This window comes from Dendrobates tinctorius, unplaced genomic scaffold (assembly GCF_039654945.1).
Source record: "Dendrobates tinctorius isolate UK_male_01 unplaced genomic scaffold, ASM3965494v1 ptg000009l, whole genome shotgun sequence".
In the NCBI taxonomy this organism is placed as follows: Eukaryota; Metazoa; Chordata; class Amphibia; order Anura; family Dendrobatidae; genus Dendrobates; species Dendrobates tinctorius.
The window spans coordinates 21,628,329-21,648,283 of NW_027361677.1; the positions used below are offsets into that span (position 1 = coordinate 21,628,329).

General features: G+C 43.7%; 1 protein-coding gene across 3 annotated transcripts; it reads left to right on the top strand.

Annotated features, from left to right (window-relative positions):
- Positions 1-5,710: 5,710 nt before the first annotated feature.
- On the top strand, positions 5,711-19,915 carry HAS3 (hyaluronan synthase 3). 3 transcript variants are annotated; one of them, XM_073584104.1, is made up of 4 exons: positions 5,711-6,148; positions 13,323-13,928; positions 16,262-16,363; positions 16,529-19,915. In XM_073584104.1, the coding sequence occupies exons 2-4, from the start codon at positions 13,323-13,325 to the stop codon at positions 17,456-17,458; spliced, it is 1,638 nt and encodes a 545-aa protein (XP_073440205.1). In that variant the 5' UTR covers positions 5,711-6,148; the 3' UTR covers positions 17,459-19,915. The 3 variants fall into 3 exon arrangements, with proteins under 3 accessions (XP_073440205.1, XP_073440195.1, XP_073440187.1); XM_073584094.1 differs by having other exon boundaries at positions 5,712-6,153; XM_073584086.1 differs by lacking the exon at positions 5,711-6,148 and having other exon boundaries at positions 11,572-13,928.
- Positions 19,916-19,955: the final 40 nt, after the last annotated feature.

The following is a 19,955-nucleotide window of genomic DNA, read 5'->3' on the forward strand; positions in this document are numbered from 1 at the left end:
TAACCATGGTTTTAATTTTTATTACATACCGTAAATTAATAGTGCACAAGCAAATAAATTTTATAAGATATCTTATCAGTGAAATGTGCTTTTTCAGTCTAAATTCAGGGGTTAAAGCTGTTAAATCTGTATTCATTGAAGACACATTTCCCATTACTGAGATAAGAGATGACAGTTGGTGCTTTTAAAATTCTATGGAGGGAGGAGCTAGCGGAACACACAGGCATTTAGAGTTCTGCATAGAAACTTATAAGCACCAGCTGACATTTCCTATCTCAGGAAAGGGAAAATCTGCATTCACTGAAGACACATTTTACCCAAATTTTTAAAATGAAAGATCAGTCCAGGAGAGGAAAGAAGCAGATTTATCTGATAATATGTATTATATAGTTTTTTTTTATTTTCACCTGAACTATGGATTTATAAAAAAAAAATAAAAATAAAATGACAATTACTTTTTAATAAAAGATGGCCCTGAATTGTTACTTTATGGCATAGCCATATATACTAAAACATACATGAGATCACTTTTTTTTTTTCAAATCATCATTAAATCACCCCCTTTCCTTTCACCCACCAAAAAAAACGAAAAAAAAAAAAAACAACAAAAAAACACTTTTCTACTTTAAAAGTCTGAGGTGTACTTTTTTAAGCCAAAGCCAAATAAATCTAAATATGTGACAGATACTCAGACACTTCGGAGGTACAGAGCCAGTTAGTCCAAACATGTTTCCATTTTTAGGATTATGGTCCGGGACGCTTGTTCTAGAAGTAGATAAAAATCAGAAAATGTGAGTGTTATATGGTGAGATGTGTATCCAGTGTCCTGCGGGGTTTATATCTTGAAAATGTGTCAGTGACGGAATGGTGATGGATCATGTAGCCCAGTGTATCAGTATAAGGCCATGTGCACACTGAGTTTGCGGAAGACTTTTTTTTTTAGAATATGTCTGCTAAATAAGCAGCTGGAAAATCGATAAAAAATACTTGAAAGAATCTTCATATTCATTAATATTTTTAAAATAACTTGCAGCTTTTTTCGGACAGGAACACTGAGCGGAAAATATGCAAATTTTTTTTGTTGCTTGCAGGTTTTTGGAGGGTTTTCCCGTGGATTTTGTGAAGTCTTTCTACTGTCATTTATTTGAATTTTGAAGAGACCACTAGCACTTTGGTTTAATTTTGTTGCGCCAAAAAATGTCTCTTTTAAGCTTCCCCATGGACTTGTATGCCCATGTGCGACCAACGCATTTTAGACAATGTTCACACACAGTGTTTTTTCCTGCATTTTTTTTTTTTCTGCACAAAAGAAGATGCTTTTAACAGTACGGAAAAAGCTATGAGAGATCAGAAACTTCATGCACGCTTTTTATTTCTTGACTGAATTTCAGAACTGCAACATTTTTGAAATCTGCAATGTGTCAATTGTTTCGGTGTTTTTGCAGCTTTTTATTTTGCTCCAATGAGAAAAGGCAAAACAACAGCAAACGGGTTTTCCTGTATTTTTGCAGTGTTTTTTCCCCTCCATATTGGGTAACAAAAAAATGATTAAAAACAAATCACACATATAATCTGCACTGAAAAAGGCAGCAATAAACAAAGCAAAACCTGCCTATTGAAAGCAGCATTTTTACTGCTAGGCAAAACCATTGTATTTAAAACTCAAAACTTCGCAAAAAACTTGGAGTTTCCATCCAGGGAGTATGCGCACACTATTTTATATTTATAATACAAGTAGCTATATAAATGAGTAAATAAATAAATAAAAACTGGGAAAGCTCAACAAGCGCCTAGAAGACGCCCGGACATGTTTTGGAGCATTTTGCCATCTATTTTCCTTGAAAAAAGCAGTTTCTTAATTTTTCAATAATAAAAAACAGCTGGAAAACAACAGTAGGTAAAAAAGACTTCACAAAAACCATTGGAAAACCCTACAAAAAATGGCGGTAGCTAAAATTGTCATGAAAAACTCTTAGAAAACTACCTAAAAAAGTACATAAAAGACACCAGGGGGGAAAGAAAAAAAAAAAAAAAAGGTGCCAGAGTTTCCTGCTTGAAAAACTCGGTGGGTTTGCCCAAGTTTTGTGCTCATATCCCTAGGCTGTGTGCACATGGGGTCTTTTTGCAGAGTTTTCAGAGCAGAAACTGAGTGGAAACTCCAAGATTTTGAGGAGTTTTGAGCTCGAGGAGAAATCTGTAGCGTTTCCACTGCAAGAACTCTGAGCAAAAAGACTGAGTGTGAACACAGCCTTAAAGTGCCAGGAGTGGTTCAGGATCCTAAAGACTAGGTGTCTGCAGCCATCACAGATCGTGGTCTGCTCCTGATCCTAGCTCAGCATAGTTTCATGTTTTAGCCCCAGTTCTTGTTTCCGGTAACTTGGGTGTTTCCATATTTCATGAAGTATCTTGCCATGTAATGATATCTAATGTTCGTGTTAATTACTGACATACTCTTCCAAATATCCAGTGCCAACTTTGTGCCTGTAAGATACTGGGGATCATCAACAAAAATTTTAATTAGTCCCCTCCGGCCTGGAGGTATTATGTCAGAGCGCTGTCGTACGGAAGGGTGTGGCACGTTTCCAAAACTTCGGCTTTGTTTTGGGATGAGGAAAAACAGCCCGTTCCGTAAATTCTAAATCGGTAGGTATAAGGAAATGATCAGTTCCCAGCAAAACACATGTATAATTTTCCCGAGTCTGAACTAACTTCTAGCGCTAGTCATAATGGAGAGGGAGTCTCGCTCCAAGTTTTGGTGTAGAGAGCAATGGTGATTGCAGGTTTTCGGCGCTGTAAATATCTAATACCTACCACAATTTGAATTTCATTGTGGGTCCCGGCTTGGTGAGCACCAATACTGATCTATATAACATGGCAGAAGGTTATTTTATATGTAATATCTCTTTAACAGGGTTGACCCACGGACACAACCTTTGGTCATGCACCCTTACATGGCATATGGATATAGAAGTAGATCCCCCCATAATTGGGATCCCCCTATTTGAGCCAGAACAGATAAATGCTCTCTAAACGTGGCTTCAGTTCTCGAGAATTTAAAAACTATGGATTCCTTAGACACTGAATAAAATTACTAAATATATGTTAGTGGTTATCTCTAGATAATAAAGTTGCACTTGGTTTCAGAATGCAATTATCATTCCTTCTTTCATTTTCAACCCCCTGATATGCATTTTGCAGCCCGTTCCAAGATTCGGATTTTTCTATGGTGGGAGTGTCTCTCTCAGTAATAAAGGCTGGATGTCAATTCAATGACTTTACCAGTAATATAGGCTGGATGAGAGGTCTGTGTTTAACACCCAGTAAAATAGACCAGATGTGAGCTCTGACTCTCAGTAATATAGGCAGGATGTGAGTTCTGTGTGTCTCTACCAGTAATATACGCTGGATGTGAGGTCTGTTTCACACCTAGTAATGTAGGTTGGATGTTAGGTCTGTGTGTCTCCCAGTAATATAGGATGGTTGTGAGGGATGTGTATCTCTACCAGTAATATAAGCTGGATGTGAGCTCTAGGTCTTTACCAGTAATATAGACTGGATGTGAGGTCTGTGTCTTTACCAGTAATATAGGCTGGATGTGAGGTATGTGTCTCTCCTAGTAATATAGGCTGGATGTGAGCTCTGGGTGTCTCCACCAGTAATATAGGATGGATATGATGTTTGTTAGTCTCTTCCTGGTATATATGCTGGATGTGAGGTCAGTGTGTCTCTCCCAGTAATATAGGCTGAATGTGAGTTGTGTGTGTCTCTCCCAGTAATATAGATAGGATGTGAGATCTGTGTCTCTGCCAGTAACATATAAGTGGTAGTATGGTACTCCTGTATATGGTGCACAAGTAGGATCCTATCCCTTATAAAGTAGTGAAAAAAACTTGGGACTGAGTAAAGAAGTGCCTTCTACTCCCCCACAGTGTTAGCATAAATGTTCTGCGTTTTGCAATCTGTTAAACTGATGAAGATCATTTGATCGAAACGTCTACACTTTTTGGATTTACTGCACTATAAATAAATATATTCAAAATATTCTCTGATTATCTATAAGTGCCGAGTTTTTTTTTACTACTCTACCAGTAATATAGTCTGGATGTGAGGTCTGCATCTCTACCAGTAATATAGGCTGGATGTGAGATCTGTGTCTCTCAGTAATATAGGCTGGATGTGAGGTCTGTGTGTCTCTCAGTAATATAGGATAGATATGAGGTCTGTGTCTCCCAGTAATTTAGGCTGGATGTGAGGTCTGTATGTCTCAGAAATATAGGCTGGATGTGAGGTCTGTGTGACTCTCAGTAATATAGGCTGGATGTGAGGTCTGTGTGTAATATAGGATGGATATGACGTCCGTGTCTCCCAGTAATATAGGCTGGATGTGAGGTCTGTATGTCTCTCAGTAATATAGGATGGGTGAGGTCCGTGTCTCTCTCAGTAATACAGGCTGGAAGTGAGATCTGTGCGTCCCTCCCAGTAATAGGCAGGATGTGAGATCTGTGTGTATCTACCAGTAATATAGGCTGGATGTGAGGTCCGTGTCTCTACCAGTAATATAGGCTGGATGTGACATCTGTCTTTTTCCAGGGTGCTGCTGTCTTCATTGGCTCATATATGAGCACAGCTTCTATTCTGTACCTGCTTTATCGTCTTGCGCTTTCCTCCATACCTATACCTTCTTTTCTCTGCCCTCCCTGATACTGTACATACTAACGCCATCCCTGTCTCTCCCACTAAATTGTATGGTGGGTAGCTAGCAGTACATTCACAGTCATCGCTCAACATACAGAGCTGCGCCAATTATGATGCGCCACTGCACCTTAAAGTGAATCTGGCACCCCCAAAATGCAAATTAAACTACTTATGCAGTTATATAGAGGACTTAACCTCAATAAGAAAAAAAATCACACCTGTGGTATGTATTTCAGTGTTTTAGTGGCTTAAAAAAAGCATTTTATTTTATATGCAAATGAGGGTGCTTTGATGCACTCCCTCAAATTGCATTGTGAGTGCTTCCCATTTTTGTGATTGACAGAGCTTGCTTGTCTAGAGTCAGAGCAGCCAGAACACAATCCGCAACAGATTAAGTCCAGGCTACCCTGGGTGAGCGTGGGCTGTCCATCATGATAAGGGGAATCGCTCGGAATGCAGAATGAGGGGGCAAAACTGTGCACTGAGCCCTTAACCACACCAAAGGTCTGCCGCAGCACCCCCAATTTTTATATGAAATAAACCATTTTTTCTCAGTAACTAAAACACTAAAATCTATACCACAGACATGATTTTAATAGGGGCCAAGTCCCCAATATAACTGTATAAGTGGATTAGTTTGCATTTTAGGGGAGCAGACTGCTTTACATCTGGGGCTACATGGTGACTTTTGCCACGTCACAGTTTGTGTAGCTGAAGATCCCATTGCTATATAATGGATGGGGGCAACTCATTAGGTGCCAAAGCCCCCAAGAAACAAAAAAAACAACTCGCTCCAGCTATGTGGTCACGGTACCTGGCGGGTCGCAATGCAACCCCATTCATTTGCATTGTAGCGGTTGCATAGTGATCTATGGCCATGCAACCTGTGATGTTTAGCCTCAGCAATAATAAGCCGATCAGTGGAAGAACCAAAAGTCAGAGCCCACTGATGTGAGAAGGATAAGTCATCGATATTAAAGTCACAGAAAACCGCTGTAATATTTGGTATTGATATGGGGGTTTGCATCGTCTGATTACTTATAGCAGTCAAAGGACTGCTATAAGGACAGACTTATAGCAACAAAGATCAATGAATGTAACGTTCCCCTATAACAACCCAAAAATATCATATATTCTCCCAGACAGCAATAAAGGAAACACCTGCTGTCAAAATCCCTCTATTACCAGCTGCTATTAGCCCTCCGCTCTAAATAGAACATGTTATGTGCCTAATGAATGACATCTCCCCATCCAGTGTCTGCAGGAGGGACGAGCCTGCTGCCACCATCACTGGGGAGCTCACCATTCACTTTCATCCTGCAGTCACAGAAGCACATGGAGAGGAGAGGTGTGCACAGCCCCACAGCTCCTACACCAGATGCATCACATGGAGAAGAGGTGTGCACAGTGCCACAGCACATGGGACTGAGGAAAGGAGGCGCCTGATCACAAGGTGGGGTGAGTTACCAAAAAGATAACATGGGGGTGCAAGGGTGGTCTGTGACTGTTCTGTAGGTGGTGGGCTGGGGATGGGGGGAGGTGAGTGCAACCTGCTGATGGAAGGAAGGCAGAAGGAAGCACAAGGGAGGTGAGTGCAGGAGAGATGAAGGCAGAAGAGTGCAGGGTATAATGGCATGTTAGACAATAGTGTATGCAGGGATTGCAAGAGGGAAGAGGAGTGCAGGCAAGGAATAAATACATGTCTATGGTACCTATGGGGTGCAAGGTAGAAGGCAGGATACATGATGGGTACAGTGTGGGGAGCAGGAAATGTGAACACAACGTAGGGTGCAGGAGAGGGGGACACATGGGTGCAGTGTAGGGTGCAGGAAAGGACAACACATATGGGTGCAGGAAAGGAGGACACATATGGGTGCAGTGTAGGGTGCAGTGTAAGGTGCAGGAAAGGGGAATACATGTGTGCAGTGTAGGGTGCAGAAAAGGGCAACACATATGGGTGCAGGAAAGGACACATATGGGTGCAGGAAAGGAGGACACATATGGGTGCAGTGTAGGGTGCAGAAAAGGGCAACACATATGGGTGCAGGAAAGGAGAACACATGGGTGCAAGAAAGGGAGACACATGGGTGAAGTGTAGAGTGCAGAAGAGGAGAACACGTGAGTGCAGTGTAGGGTGCAGGAAAGGTGATCAGAATGTAGGGTGCAGGAGAGATCAAATATGGGTGCAGGAAAGGGGGACACATGGGTGCAGTGTAGGTGAACTTATGTGGGTGCAGTACAAGGTGCAAGAAATGTGAACATGTATGGGTGCAATGTAGGGTGCAGGAGAGGTGAACAGGTATGGGTGCAATGTAGGGTGCAGGAGTGGTGAACACACGTGGGTGCAATGTAGGGTGCAGGAAAGGTGAACACATATGGATGCAATGTAGGGTGCAGGGAATGTGAACATGTATGGGTGCAGTAAAGGTGAACTCTTATGGGTGCAGGACAGATGAGCACAGGAATAGACAATTACATGGGTGCAGAGGAAAAACTATACATTTTGTAAGAGGAATGCAGCATAGAATAATGTATAAAATGCATAAATTTCCATAAGAATAGATCAAGACAAGAAATGACCAGATTTCCAAGTGTAGAGGGGGCACAGTGTAGAGTGCTGCAGTGAGTGCATGAAGTGTACAGAGATTGCTGGAGCTGCAGTGGGGCAGAGGTGACATGATTGCATAGGTCCAGTAGTAATGAGAGGGTCCAGGATGTGTGGAGAAGAAAACCAAATAACACCCAGACTTGTCCTCTGCTGGGAGAGAGAAGATGCTCAGTGCTGCAACTGAGAAATAATCCACATAGGGGTAAATGCAAGGTGAGACGATCAGTGCATGGGATGGAGTACTACCAATGGGGTCTTTGCTGCATGCTTGGTGATATATTGCTGACTGCCGCTTTCTCTCCTTTCACAGACCTTGCGCTGTGCTCCCTGCCGTTCTGCATTGTGCACTGGACAGCAGCCACGGAGGAAGCGGCTGCAGCTAGATGCATATAGAGTATACCACCCGCCCGACATCCTTGTAGAGATGCAATATATACCACCCTCCCTCATGCACCTAGTATTAGTTTTTAGTGTCAAATTCCACTTTAATTATCTAATACCTAGCAGTTATAGAACTACAAGTACCAGAATTTACTCACATAAGACTTGAGGTGATTCGAATCCAGATTGATATGGGAATCTCTGAAATTTGGAACGTTTCAGAAAGCGGAAGTTCAAGGTTTATAGTTTCATTTCATAACTACACTGGTCACTTGCACATAGTTTTTGAATGAACTTAGCAGGAGGTTGTTCCAAACATCTTGGAGAACTGACCACAGATCTGTGGATGTCACTTGTGAAATTCTGTCTCTTCCTGTAATCCAAGACAGACTGGATGATGTGAGATCAGGACTGTGTTGGGGCCAAATCATCACTTCCAGGACTCCTCGTTCTTCTTTACGCTGAAGATAGTTCATTGGCTGGATGTTTGGGGTTGTTGTTCTAATACAGAATACATTTGGAGCCAGACGCCTCCCTGATGGTATTATATGATGGCTAAGGGATCTGCCGATATATCTCAGCACTGAGGACACCAATTCCATATGGTAAAAGGCATCCCCAAACATGCTTCACTGTTCCTGTAGACACTCATTATTTCAAATTTTGACTCGTCCGCAGGGCCGGCGTTTGGACCAGGCAGACTAGGCAGATGCCTGGGGCCACCACCTACAAAGGGGGCCCCCTGCATCTGCAGTCCATTTAAGAAGTGCCCAGAGGGTGTACAGCAGTGAATAATGCTGTGCATTGCTCTGAAGTCTTGGAGTGTCTCTCGCAAAGCCCCTTGAGCCCCCCTGTCTCTTTCTCCCTGCAGTCAGGTTAAAAGTTGAGAGTGAGGGGGAGGGGCCGATTACAGCACAGTGACACTGTATGTCTCCTCCTGAGTCCTGATCATGGCTGCTCCTAGCACTGTCCTGAGAATGGATATGCCTAAGTGAAGCCACAGAACCTAGTAACAGCAGCAATAACAGGTCTGAGTGCAGTGATTTACTCACTGTGGTCCGGAGCTCTGTGCTGATCGCTGCAGGATCAAGATCCACAGCCACATACAGCAGCGATCAGCATCATCTCTGACCACAATCACTAATCACTGCTTGTAATGTGACAGGGCGACCTCCTGTCACTACTGTCTGGATGACACAAGACAGGGATATTGTCTGCTGAATCAGGGGATATTTATGATATAGAAATAAATGAATTCCCATGTGAAATAATAAGGGTACACCATACACATATACAGTACAGGTGTGCATAGGAATCAGCATTTTTGGTGCATTTTTTTTTGCAGCCAAAGTCGGCTCTCTTGGCAGTAAAAACACTGCTTTCAAAATGCCCATTTTTTAGGGTATGTGCAGATGATCCGGAAATGGCAGCAGTTTGGACACAGCGGACATGTGCTTCGTCTAAAGTGCTGCCATCTTTTCAACGCAGGTGATTCCGCATGTGTTCATTGAACCGTGCGGAATCACCGCATCCTATGCATTGTAAGGGTGACATTTCTCTTGCAGAGAATCGCATCTATGGAAGATAAATTGACATGCTGCAGTCTGGAGAATCGTACTGCATGTCAGTCTCTGCGGGTGAGGTGCGGGCGTATGTGCACGAAGAGAGGACATGGAATTTCTAGAAATCCCATCCACTATGCTGTAACATCTGGCCGCCGCGGGCTGAATGCTGCGGATGTACGCAGCATCCAGAGTTTACTGATTGTGGACACATACCATTAGAGCTTTTGCTGTTTTTTTTACAATATGCATTTTGTCTACAGTACATGTTTAATAAAGTTAGTTTTATTCACCAAAAACACAGCGGAAAAACAACGTTGCGACATTTGCAGCTTTTCTAAAACTTTTTCATTGCTTTCTACGGGTGAAAAAAATTGCTGAAAGAAGTGACACGCTGCAGATTTAAAAAACGCTGCAGTTGTGATATTCAGTCAGGAGAAAATAAAAGGGTGTTCAGGAGAATCCTGAAAATCTCAGTCTTTGCTTGTGCTGTAAAATGCTGTAAACTTCTTATTTGCAGAAGAAAAAGCTTCAGAAATTCTGCCTATGAACATGGCCAAGAGCGGCTTTTTAAAGTGCCAGCAAAACATATGAGATTTCTGAAATCTCCTGCATGCGCTTGTTTTTTTTTCTGACTGAATTTCAGAACTGTAGCGCTTTTTATATCTGCAACGTGTCACTTCTTTCAGTGTGTTTTCACCTGTAGAAAGCAATGAAAGAATATAAGAAAGAAAAATGCAGATATTGAACGGCATTTTTCGCTGCAATTTTTTAAGTGGTTTTGGTGAATTAAACTATTAGGTCTCGTTTACATGTTTAGTATTTGGTCAGTATTTCACATCAGGATTAGTAATGCAGAAACAGCAGTGGAACAATGAGAGGAAAAGTATAGTAGAAACGCAGCACCACTTCTGGATTTATCACCCTCCTGGTTTTGACTTGCACATACTGATGTGAAATACTGACCGAATACTCAACGTGTGAACGTGGCCTTACACATACTGCAGACAAAGCAAACATCCTCACTTTAAAAAAAGCTGAAAAAAGTATAAAGAAAACAAGCAACGCAACAGAACAGGTTTTGGCTACTGAAAAAATGCTTGTGAACATAGCCATAGCGTTTCAGAGTAAGACTATCTGTGGTGTTACATAGGACTGCAGGTGACATGTACTACATTATCTGTTCTCAAAGAGTTATCACTGTGCTATCTGTGGTGTTACATAGGATGAGGTCACAGTCATGTGACTAGTCACATGAGCCGGGGAGGGCTTCTGTTCTGCAGTGTGCTGTGCTGAGGGAATTGTATGGCGATCGGTACACACTCCTTTCTGAATTGACATGTGGGCACGGTGGCTGATTCGCAGTGCGGGAAAACTACAATCCCGGCTGGGATAGCGGGTGGGAATGTCAAAATCGGGACTGTCCCGCTGGATCCAGGACAGTTGGGAGCCCTGCTGTGCTATCTGCAGTGTTAAAAAAAAAATTAAGAGGGGGTTGGGTTACAACTCTTTGTCTTGGGGCTTGGGCCCCCCAATCTTTTCTGACCATAGCAACGCTCCTGTGTAATGCTAATAGTGGCAGACCCGTTGACTGATATAAGGCCCCTGAATATGAGGGCCACAGTGCCAGCACAGGTCCCTCTGCCACCTGTATCCGCATACTGCTCATGTAATGTAACCTAAGTGTGTGATTTTACAATGTTAACATTTGGGGCCCCACTTTAAACTTTTGCCTAGGGCCCCACTTTGTCTAAAACCGGCCCTGCTCGTCGGTCCAGTGCTCCTGCTGCCATTTTTCTTCATCTCAGTTCCCATGTTTTTGTGCATAGTGGAGACACTTGGCCTTGTTCCCATGTGGAAGGTACGGGCTTTTTGGCTGCAATTCTTCCATGAAGACCACTTTTGCTAAGACTTCTCCAAACAATAGATGGATGTAGCTTGGTCTTCCTCAGTTGGTGCCAGTTCTGAAGTGATGGCACTGCTGGACAAATTCAGATTTTGAAGGGAAATAACATGATATGTCTTTCATCTGCTGCACTAAGTTACTTTGGCCGACCACTGCATCTACGATCTTCAGCGTTGCCCGTTTCTTGGTGTACTCCATAACTATCAGTAAGAACTATCTTCAGAGAAGTACAAGGAGTCCTGGGAGTGATGATACGGCCTGAGAGAGCCCTGATCTCATCATCATCGAGTCTGGGATCACATGAAGAGACAGAAGTATCTGCACAAGCAACATCCACAGAAGATCTGAGGTCTGTTCTCCAAGATGTTTTGAACAACCTCCTGCCGAGTTCCTTAAAAAACTGTGGGTAAGGGCCCTGTTACACACAACGATACTGTGAACGATATCGTTGCAACGTCACCAGTTTGGTGACGTTGCAGCGATGTCGAAATGACATTGTTGCATGTGACACGTAGCAACGATCAGTTGGCTGATCGTTAATTGTTGCCTAATGGTCTGGGCCATAAATCTATCATTTGTCTCCTGCTGGGCAGCACACATCGCTGCGTGTGACAGCGAGAGACCAACGATCAGCGAGTTCCCAGCACCATACAGCAGACTCTGGGAGCTGGTATCCAGGGTAAACAGCGGGTAACTAAGCGCCGCGCTGTTTACCCTGGATACCAGCGTGCTCGCTGATCCTGATCGCTGGTGAGTCTGCCTATGTGACAGCTCACCAGCGTTCAGCTAACTATGTCCCAGCGATCCCATCCACGTCGGATCGTTGGGACATTGAAGCGTGTAACGAGGCCTTTAGTGACAAGTTCCTAGAAGAACAGATTGTGTTTTAAAGGCGAAGGGCAGTCACGAAATATTGATTTGATTTAGATTTCTTTTATTTATTCACTTAGCATTTTGTTTTTAAAGCTTTCTTACTTTGCATCATTTTTTTTTCCAAACCCACTGATGTCTTTGGGACTGGTCTACAGCCTTATGTTTATGGCTGTCTCCAAGGGCAGATCTTTTGGGGTTGGACAAAGGATTGAGCAGTTGGATTTTAACATGTCCAATCCTTTTATTCTCAGGGGAGATAAACTGGCTCTCTAAGGGTCTAACCAAGACTTATTCACCTCTCACCTTTCTGAACAAAGAGAGACTCCATGTGTATGGAAGGGATTGGTGAAACGGTTAAGGCCAAACGGTCACTAATGTGTATGACCAGCTTAGGAATAGATCTTCCTCTGGTGGACCTGGATGTCCATTTATTTCAATGGCTGACTTGTGAGACTAATGGGGATATGTGAACTTCTAAACTTTATTTTTACAGCCTTGGAGATGCCCTTTAAATGGTATCAGAAATATAGGGGGTGACCGTATCCCCATCTGATGCACCCTGCAGCATCTACATGCAGTTCATTATAAGATCACTATGGTTTTAGGCTTTGAAGCTTCTGATCCTGACTTTAGAAGTTCAAGCCGTAGACCTGTAACCTGTCATTAGGTGCCCCCTCCTCGTCATACCGTGCTTTTGAAGACTCTTTGTTCCTTTAGATGTTCCCTTGCAGGTAGCTTTTTCATTTCCTCCTTTTCTTCATTACCCTGATAATTAGTAAGACTATTTGACAATCCCACAAAACTCTTTTTCTTTCTAACATTAATAGGAGTATAGAGGATCTGACCTCCGCGATACGCGTGACCTCCTCAGAAACAATTCTGGATCCAAATGTAACAAATTTTAACTCCAATGGGACAAAATAAGACCAATAAAACCACATTTGACCTGGTAAGATTGGCAGCATGGCTGCCGGGTGACAGGTCTTTTTCTGACTGCTAAGTTTAGAACAATTCATCTGAGAATTGAGGTTTGCAGAAAATAAAAAAAAATCAGCCCTGCACCTCTAAATAAGAGGATTCGACAAATGTAGCCGTAATTTTGGACATAGGGTGCCATAAGTAATGCTTAAAAGTTTGAGAACTTTTGCAGAAAGTAAAGTGAGTATATAATTAAAGTCATTACTGCCCGTAGGTCCGCTAGAGTTGGCACTGGTGGAGTGGCATGTGTTGACTTGGTGCTGCAGTTATGTGTGGGCGTCCCTACTTACTTTCTCTCTGCTTTATTCCTTTGGCACAGATGCCTGGACGGCTGAAGACGGCCCTGAAGATCCTAGGCACAAGCCTGTTTGCAGTGCTGGTGCTGGGGGGCATCCTCGCTGCTTATGTGACCGGGTACCAGTTTATACACACTGACCGCCATCACCTCTCCTTCGGGCTGTATGGAGCTATTTTGGGGCTTCACCTCCTCACTCAGAGTCTTTTCGCTTATTTGGAGCACAAACAAATGCGGAAAGGTGGCGAGGGTCTTGTCGGGACCTCCAGGGTGGCACTGTGCATTGCGGCCTATCAAGAAGACCCCGAGTACCTAAGGAAATGTCTGCAGTCGGCACGACGGATCTCCTACCCGCACCTCCGAGTCGTCATGGTCATTGACGGGAACTCGGAAGACGATAGGTACATGATGGACATTTTCCGAGAGGTCATGGGATCAGAGGGCACATGCTGCTATGTGTGGGACAACAACTACCACGATGCCCAAGAAGGCGGGCAGGAGGGCGAGCGGGGGGTGCAGGAGCTGGTGCAGAACTTCCCGTACACTTGTATCATGCAGAAATGGGGAGGAAAGCGAGAAGTGATGTACACCGCCTTCCGGGCTCTTGCCGATAGTGTGGATTATGTGCAGGTAAGAAACTGCAGATTATTTCCGCATGTTCACACAGCGCAATTGCTACGTACAACTTTAAGGACTGACCCTTTTGTACTACTCACCTGATGCCCAATATATCACTAATGTGCCCTTACACCTTAGAGTCTGGTGACAGTATTCCTCCCAACCTCCCCATACACATGGACGCTCACTTTAGCTGAGCATGCATGTGCTTTTGTTGACTAGAAGGGAGCAAGCAGCTAACAGACACCTCTGATGCCATTTCTCAGGGGTGCCAACGTTGTCTTTCTGGGGAGAGTAAATGCCTCATCAAAATTAGTGGGTTTGGCCAACATTAATCTAAGGCTATGCTCACACAGAGGTTTCTGAGGCGGTAAAAAGCAAAAAAAATTTTCTTAAGTGAAAACTGCTTTATTAAGCGCTCAGTTTTTAGAGGAGCCCCCCCGGAACAGTTTTTTTTGGCGGCCTTGTGATCGGACAGTGGTTAGATTGGAGGTTTCCGCTTTATCTTTTTCCACCAGGCGTTATTTAAAACCTCTTCAGGAAAAAAAAGCTCCAAAAACACATCATATGAACAGTAAGGATATTTTTTTATGGTTTTTCGGAGCAGAAACTAAGCGGAAACTCATAGTTTTTCTTAGAAGTTTTTAAATTTGCAGGAGGATTTGGAGAGTTTTCTCTCCAAAAACTCTTTGAAACAACAAGTGTACACAATGCCTAAAGAGGATTAGCCGTAGAATTGAATAGGAAGAGTTTTCCAAGTATTTTTGAAGTAGTTTCTTCTCCAAAAAACCTCTGTGCATGTGGATGTAAAGCAATGTCCTCCCTCACGTCTTGTGATCCTGAGACCTTGTGCGTTGTCATTCCCGTCAGCCATAATATAGATATACTGACCGTGAACACTCGTGTTCTGTCCTTCACCGAAAGGTAACAGATTAGAGGAACATATGAGAATGTAGGAACATTCAAAATCGTAATGAAAACGCTACTAAAAATGTAGTAACATCACAGACACTTTTTTTGGTACAGTTTTCTGCCGGTACGTGTGAACGTACCCCTAGCTAACAGTGTATAGTCAGTGTCACAGTTTCTGCGAGTTGCATGCAGATTTTGTGGCAGATGTGGCTCTAATTTCACACCTTGCAGTCTTAAGGCCCCGTCTCACATAGCGAGATTGCTAAATGCGTCACCGATTTTGTGACGCAACAGCGATCTCGCTACATGTGACACATAGCGGCGACCGCCCCCCTGCCGGATATCACGGATCGTGCTCGAATGTCCTGGGCCATTTTTTCATCGTCGGTGTCCCGCTGGCCAGCATGCATCGCTGTGTTTGACGCCGACGAGCGACCTAGTTGGCGACGCAGAACTCAGGGACGCAGGCTGGAATCGTTCAGAATAGCTGCTGTGTGACAACGCACCAGTGATCCTTACCAGGTCGTATCGTTATCGGGATCGCTGGTGCGTTGTTGAAGAGATCTGCCTGTTTGACATCTTACTAGCGATCATTTAGCGACGCACCAGCGATCCTTACCAGGTCGTATCGCTGTCGGGATCACTTGTGCGTCGCTATGTGAAACGGGACCCTTAGTTGCAAAAAATTTCTGCACCTGAAAAATCAGTTCCATTGAATGGGAGAGTTGCAAAAATGTCTGCAATAAATTCCACAGCAAATATGCAATGTATGACCACAACCTTCATCAATACGAAAAAGGATCGGGGGAAATGGCACATTTCACACATTACTTTGCATAGGGTAAAATTTCCAAATTTGCACCTAAATCTGCAGCATAAATTGACAGACTACAGATCCCAAACCTGTGACTCCGGTAAATTAAGGTGATGGAGATATTTCCCAGTATGTGCATGAGATCTCTTAAATGTTGATGCGCTATGCCGCCACTGTAGAACGCAACGGATTTCCGGAAAGTGAATACTCGGGACAATCTGCTGTGTTTTTGCACAGTAAAAGCCTTGAAATCTGCCTCAAAGGTCAATTTCTGTGCAGAAGTTTTCAGCAATGTGTAGATGAAAGCTCATCTGCTTAGTTCATACTGTAATTTTATGAGAAAATCTGCACCAAAGACAGACAGTTGCATTTTTAGGTTTATGTTTTGGCAATTCAAAAAATGCATTAAAAAAAAATCTACATCAAATCCGCACCAAAAATAAAAAAACATAAAAAAGTACAAAACTACAATTTGACAGCAACAAAGCAGCATTCCTGCTCCTGGGGAACATGGCCTAAGACTGTACCAACCGATTCATGTTAGTGATTTGAAAAAATGAATTTTCCACTTCCCAATTCCCCATCACCAATTCATGCTTTCTTTTACCCCTGGCTGTAGGTTTGTGATTCCGACACAGTACTTGATCCGGCGTGTACCGCAGAGATGCTGCGTATATTGGAGGAGGACAGTAAAGTTGGTGGGGTTGGAGGAGACGTGCAGGTGAGAAGTTTTCTGCTTTCTGCAGTCACAACTTTTATATTTGGTATAGTCAGGGTCATCATCAATCTTCACATAATGGTACCAACGCATTTCGCACTTTTTATTTTTGCAACTTAATCACAAGTTTAACTCAACTCCACCATAATGTCCTTCTCTCCCACACAGATATTGAACAAATACGACTCCTGGATCTCCTTCCTGAGCAGCGTCCGGTACTGGATGGCATTTAATGTAGAACGAGCTTGCCAGTCCTACTTCGGCTGCGTCCAGTGCATTAGTGGTCCGTTGGGGATGTATCGGAACAGCCTTCTGCAGTACTTCTTGGAAGACTGGTACCATCAAACCTTCCTGGGTCAGAAGTGCAGCTTCGGAGACGACCGACATCTCACCAATCGAGTGTTGAGCATGGGTTACAGGACTAAGTATACAGCACGCTCCAAGTGCCTGACTGAGACCCCCACCAAGTATTTGCGCTGGTTGAACCAGCAGACCCGGTGGAGTAAGTCCTATTTTCGGGAATGGTTATACAACGCGCTTTGGTTCCACAAGCATCACCTATGGATGACCTACGAGTCTGTGGTCACCGGCTTCTTCCCTTTCTTTTTGGTGGCCACAGTGGTGCAGCTCTTTTACCGTGGTCGTATCTGGAACATAATGCTTTTTCTTCTGACCGTCCAGCTCGTGGGCATAGTGAAGGCAACCTACGCCTGCTTCCTACGTGGCAATGCTGAAATGATCTTTATGTCTTTGTATTCTCTCCTCTACATGACCAGCCTCCTACCCGCTAAGATTTTCGCGGTGCTCACCATCAACAAGTCAGGATGGGGAACGTCAGGGAGGAGGAAATTGGTGGTGAACTTCATGGGTATGGTGCCGGTGTCCGTCTGGTTCTGCGTCCTCTTGGGTGGTCTTGTGTATACAGCATACTGCCAAAGTCAGGATCCCTTCACCGAGACTGAACTCTTATTCCTGGTGACTGGAGGCATCCTTTATGGCTGCTACTGGCTGGCATTGCTCAGCTTGTACCTGGCAATAGTCGCAAGGCGGTGCGGGAAGAAGCAGGAGCTGTATAGCTTGGCATTGTCGGAAGTGTGAATGGAAACCGTTTTATAGATTATTGAGGATATGGCGGAGTCAACCAAATATAAGACTGGTAGGCCTTGCTTCCAAAATGGTAGAAGTGCGGTCCTATTTGAGGGTCAGTTCTCACCAGCAATGTCTTACTATGCAAACATATACCTCAGGCAAATCGAAAAAGAAAGAGAGCAATTTGCCAAAGCAATACGAGCCATAATCGGCACAGCCTTAACATATCCGTAAAATGTTGTAACGGTACGGTGCCACAAACCTGCAACTGTGAGAAAGTTCTACGAAGCCCCACCGCCGGCGGGAAGAGGCTACTCAAACGACGCTATCCATAACCCATGCCAAAAATTACCGTAAAATCCTGCAGGACGATAAAAGGACACGTCTCTCCTACCAGGCTGTCGAGATGATTATTCCCAGCATGAATGAGATTTGCATGGCATTACATTTTGGGGATGTGATCGCTGTGGTAATTCTCTAATAACACAGGGATTAGTGCAATAAGATCCATGTATTATCCCCTGCCTCCATATTTATAGATGGGGGTATATAAACAGCAATGGCACAATATCTTTTATTTATGGTGTACTCACGTATTCATATCTAGTTTTGGGAAGGCCACTGACCATAAAGGATGCCATTGACATGAATGATTGACCATCTAATGTGTATAGTGGTGCTCTGACTATCCCCGACAGCATAGGATTACGCAGCGCCTCTCGTTTTTACATTGGGTATTAGGTAGGGGACAGTTGCAGTATACGTGCCATGGTATCGCCTTGCGAGCATCAGGGACTCTCAATGCCCTATGCAGAAATGAGAAGCACTTCACAACCCCTTTGTGTTGGATCTTTTGTTCTCAGGTATAATGGAGGCTTATTTCTCTTTCCCATGGACACTTGGCTTAGTGGTCATGCGTTTGTATAAAGGGGGTAAGCAGCACTAGCGGTGGGCCTAACGGATCAATCAGCTCTAATCTGTCTTCTGTGTTTCACAGTCCATGCACGGCCATCTTTGGGTCTCATATATGCCTATGAGTCTGCTAGGTCAAATCCAGTCGGAAAACTGGACTCGGTGCAAAGCTATGAAATGCAGATGTTTGAAGCAGGCCTTTAGGCTAAATTCACACGTAGAGTATCTGAAGCAAAATTGTGCGGATTCACTGCAGCTTTCACCCTTTTGCATTTAAAAGTGTTCATGAAATCTGCACAAAGAATTGACCTATTGCAGACTTTAACGTCAGCCCCTTGGGTTAATTTCTATGCAAACATACCTATCAGTGTCCACAGATTGTATCACTATCATTAAGATGTGCAGATAAACATCAGATTCTTCTGTCCACCTTCCATGGGTATAATCTGCGATGCACAAAGCTTATGGTGGATACACTCAGACCCGCCTCATATAACATCTCCTTAACAGTAGAATGATGTATCATCCCTTTATGCTGTGGCTATGCAATCCCCCCCACATAAGTGCAACTTGAACATTTGCTCAGGGCTATGTCTCATCTCCCATGCTTCTATGTTTTCTGGTTTACAAGGAATATGCATCGTATATATGACACCAGCAGCCTCGGCTCCAGCTCTCAGGGTTTCCTAGATACAGGCGAGGGTTGGGTCGGTCCTATTACATGTAATTTAGAGTAATATGTGGACGATTCAACAGCTTCACGCTGTATAAAAAGGGTTGGGCAGAGATCGATCGTGTTTTGCAGGTTCCATTTTCATCCGTCCTCGGTAGTCTTCCACCACGTGCCATAAAGCAAACTCTATGCACATGGCTGGATTCGGGACGGTCTCTGCATGCAGCATGAACAAGGACAAGTTCCAGGGTCCACGTTAGTACGTTTTAACTTTGTACAAGTTTGGAATCTTTTACAAAAATGTATTTATTTTGTGATTTGCATTTTGGAAATCGTTCTTTTTACAATGTTCATAGAATAAAAAGACGGATTCAGAAAAGACAATGTTCTTCTCCGCACACCATACTGGACCAGCAGAGTCGCAAGGTGTAGATTCTGCAGACATGATCCAATCACCCATAACATATTCCTACACAGGAGTATCTCACGCAACGTTCCTATAGTCCTTAATGACTCATTATGACTTATGACCCTGCATGATCATATCGGTGTGTTTTTGCCACCCTGGTATCAATGGATCAGCACAAAAGGTTCATCCATGCTTTAGGGGTTCTTTCTCCAACTGCATAAGAAGCCTGAGGTCTAGAGAAAGACAGACCTACAGGAAAAAGTGTTGTGCCTGTGTTACAGCCGAATGTCCAAGCCAAAGTGCGAGTTAAAGGGGTTCTCTGGCACCACTCATTTCTGCACTGATCCCCAATGCCTGTCTGGACATGTGCATGACCAGCAGATATTGTCGACACGTCCCTGCAGGCATCCGACTACACAGCTCACCTGTTGTTTTAGTGTGCAGTGCTAGAGAGCCTCTTTTGGCCAGATATCTGACAATAGGCTTTAACTCTTTTCTGTATTGCCACGTGG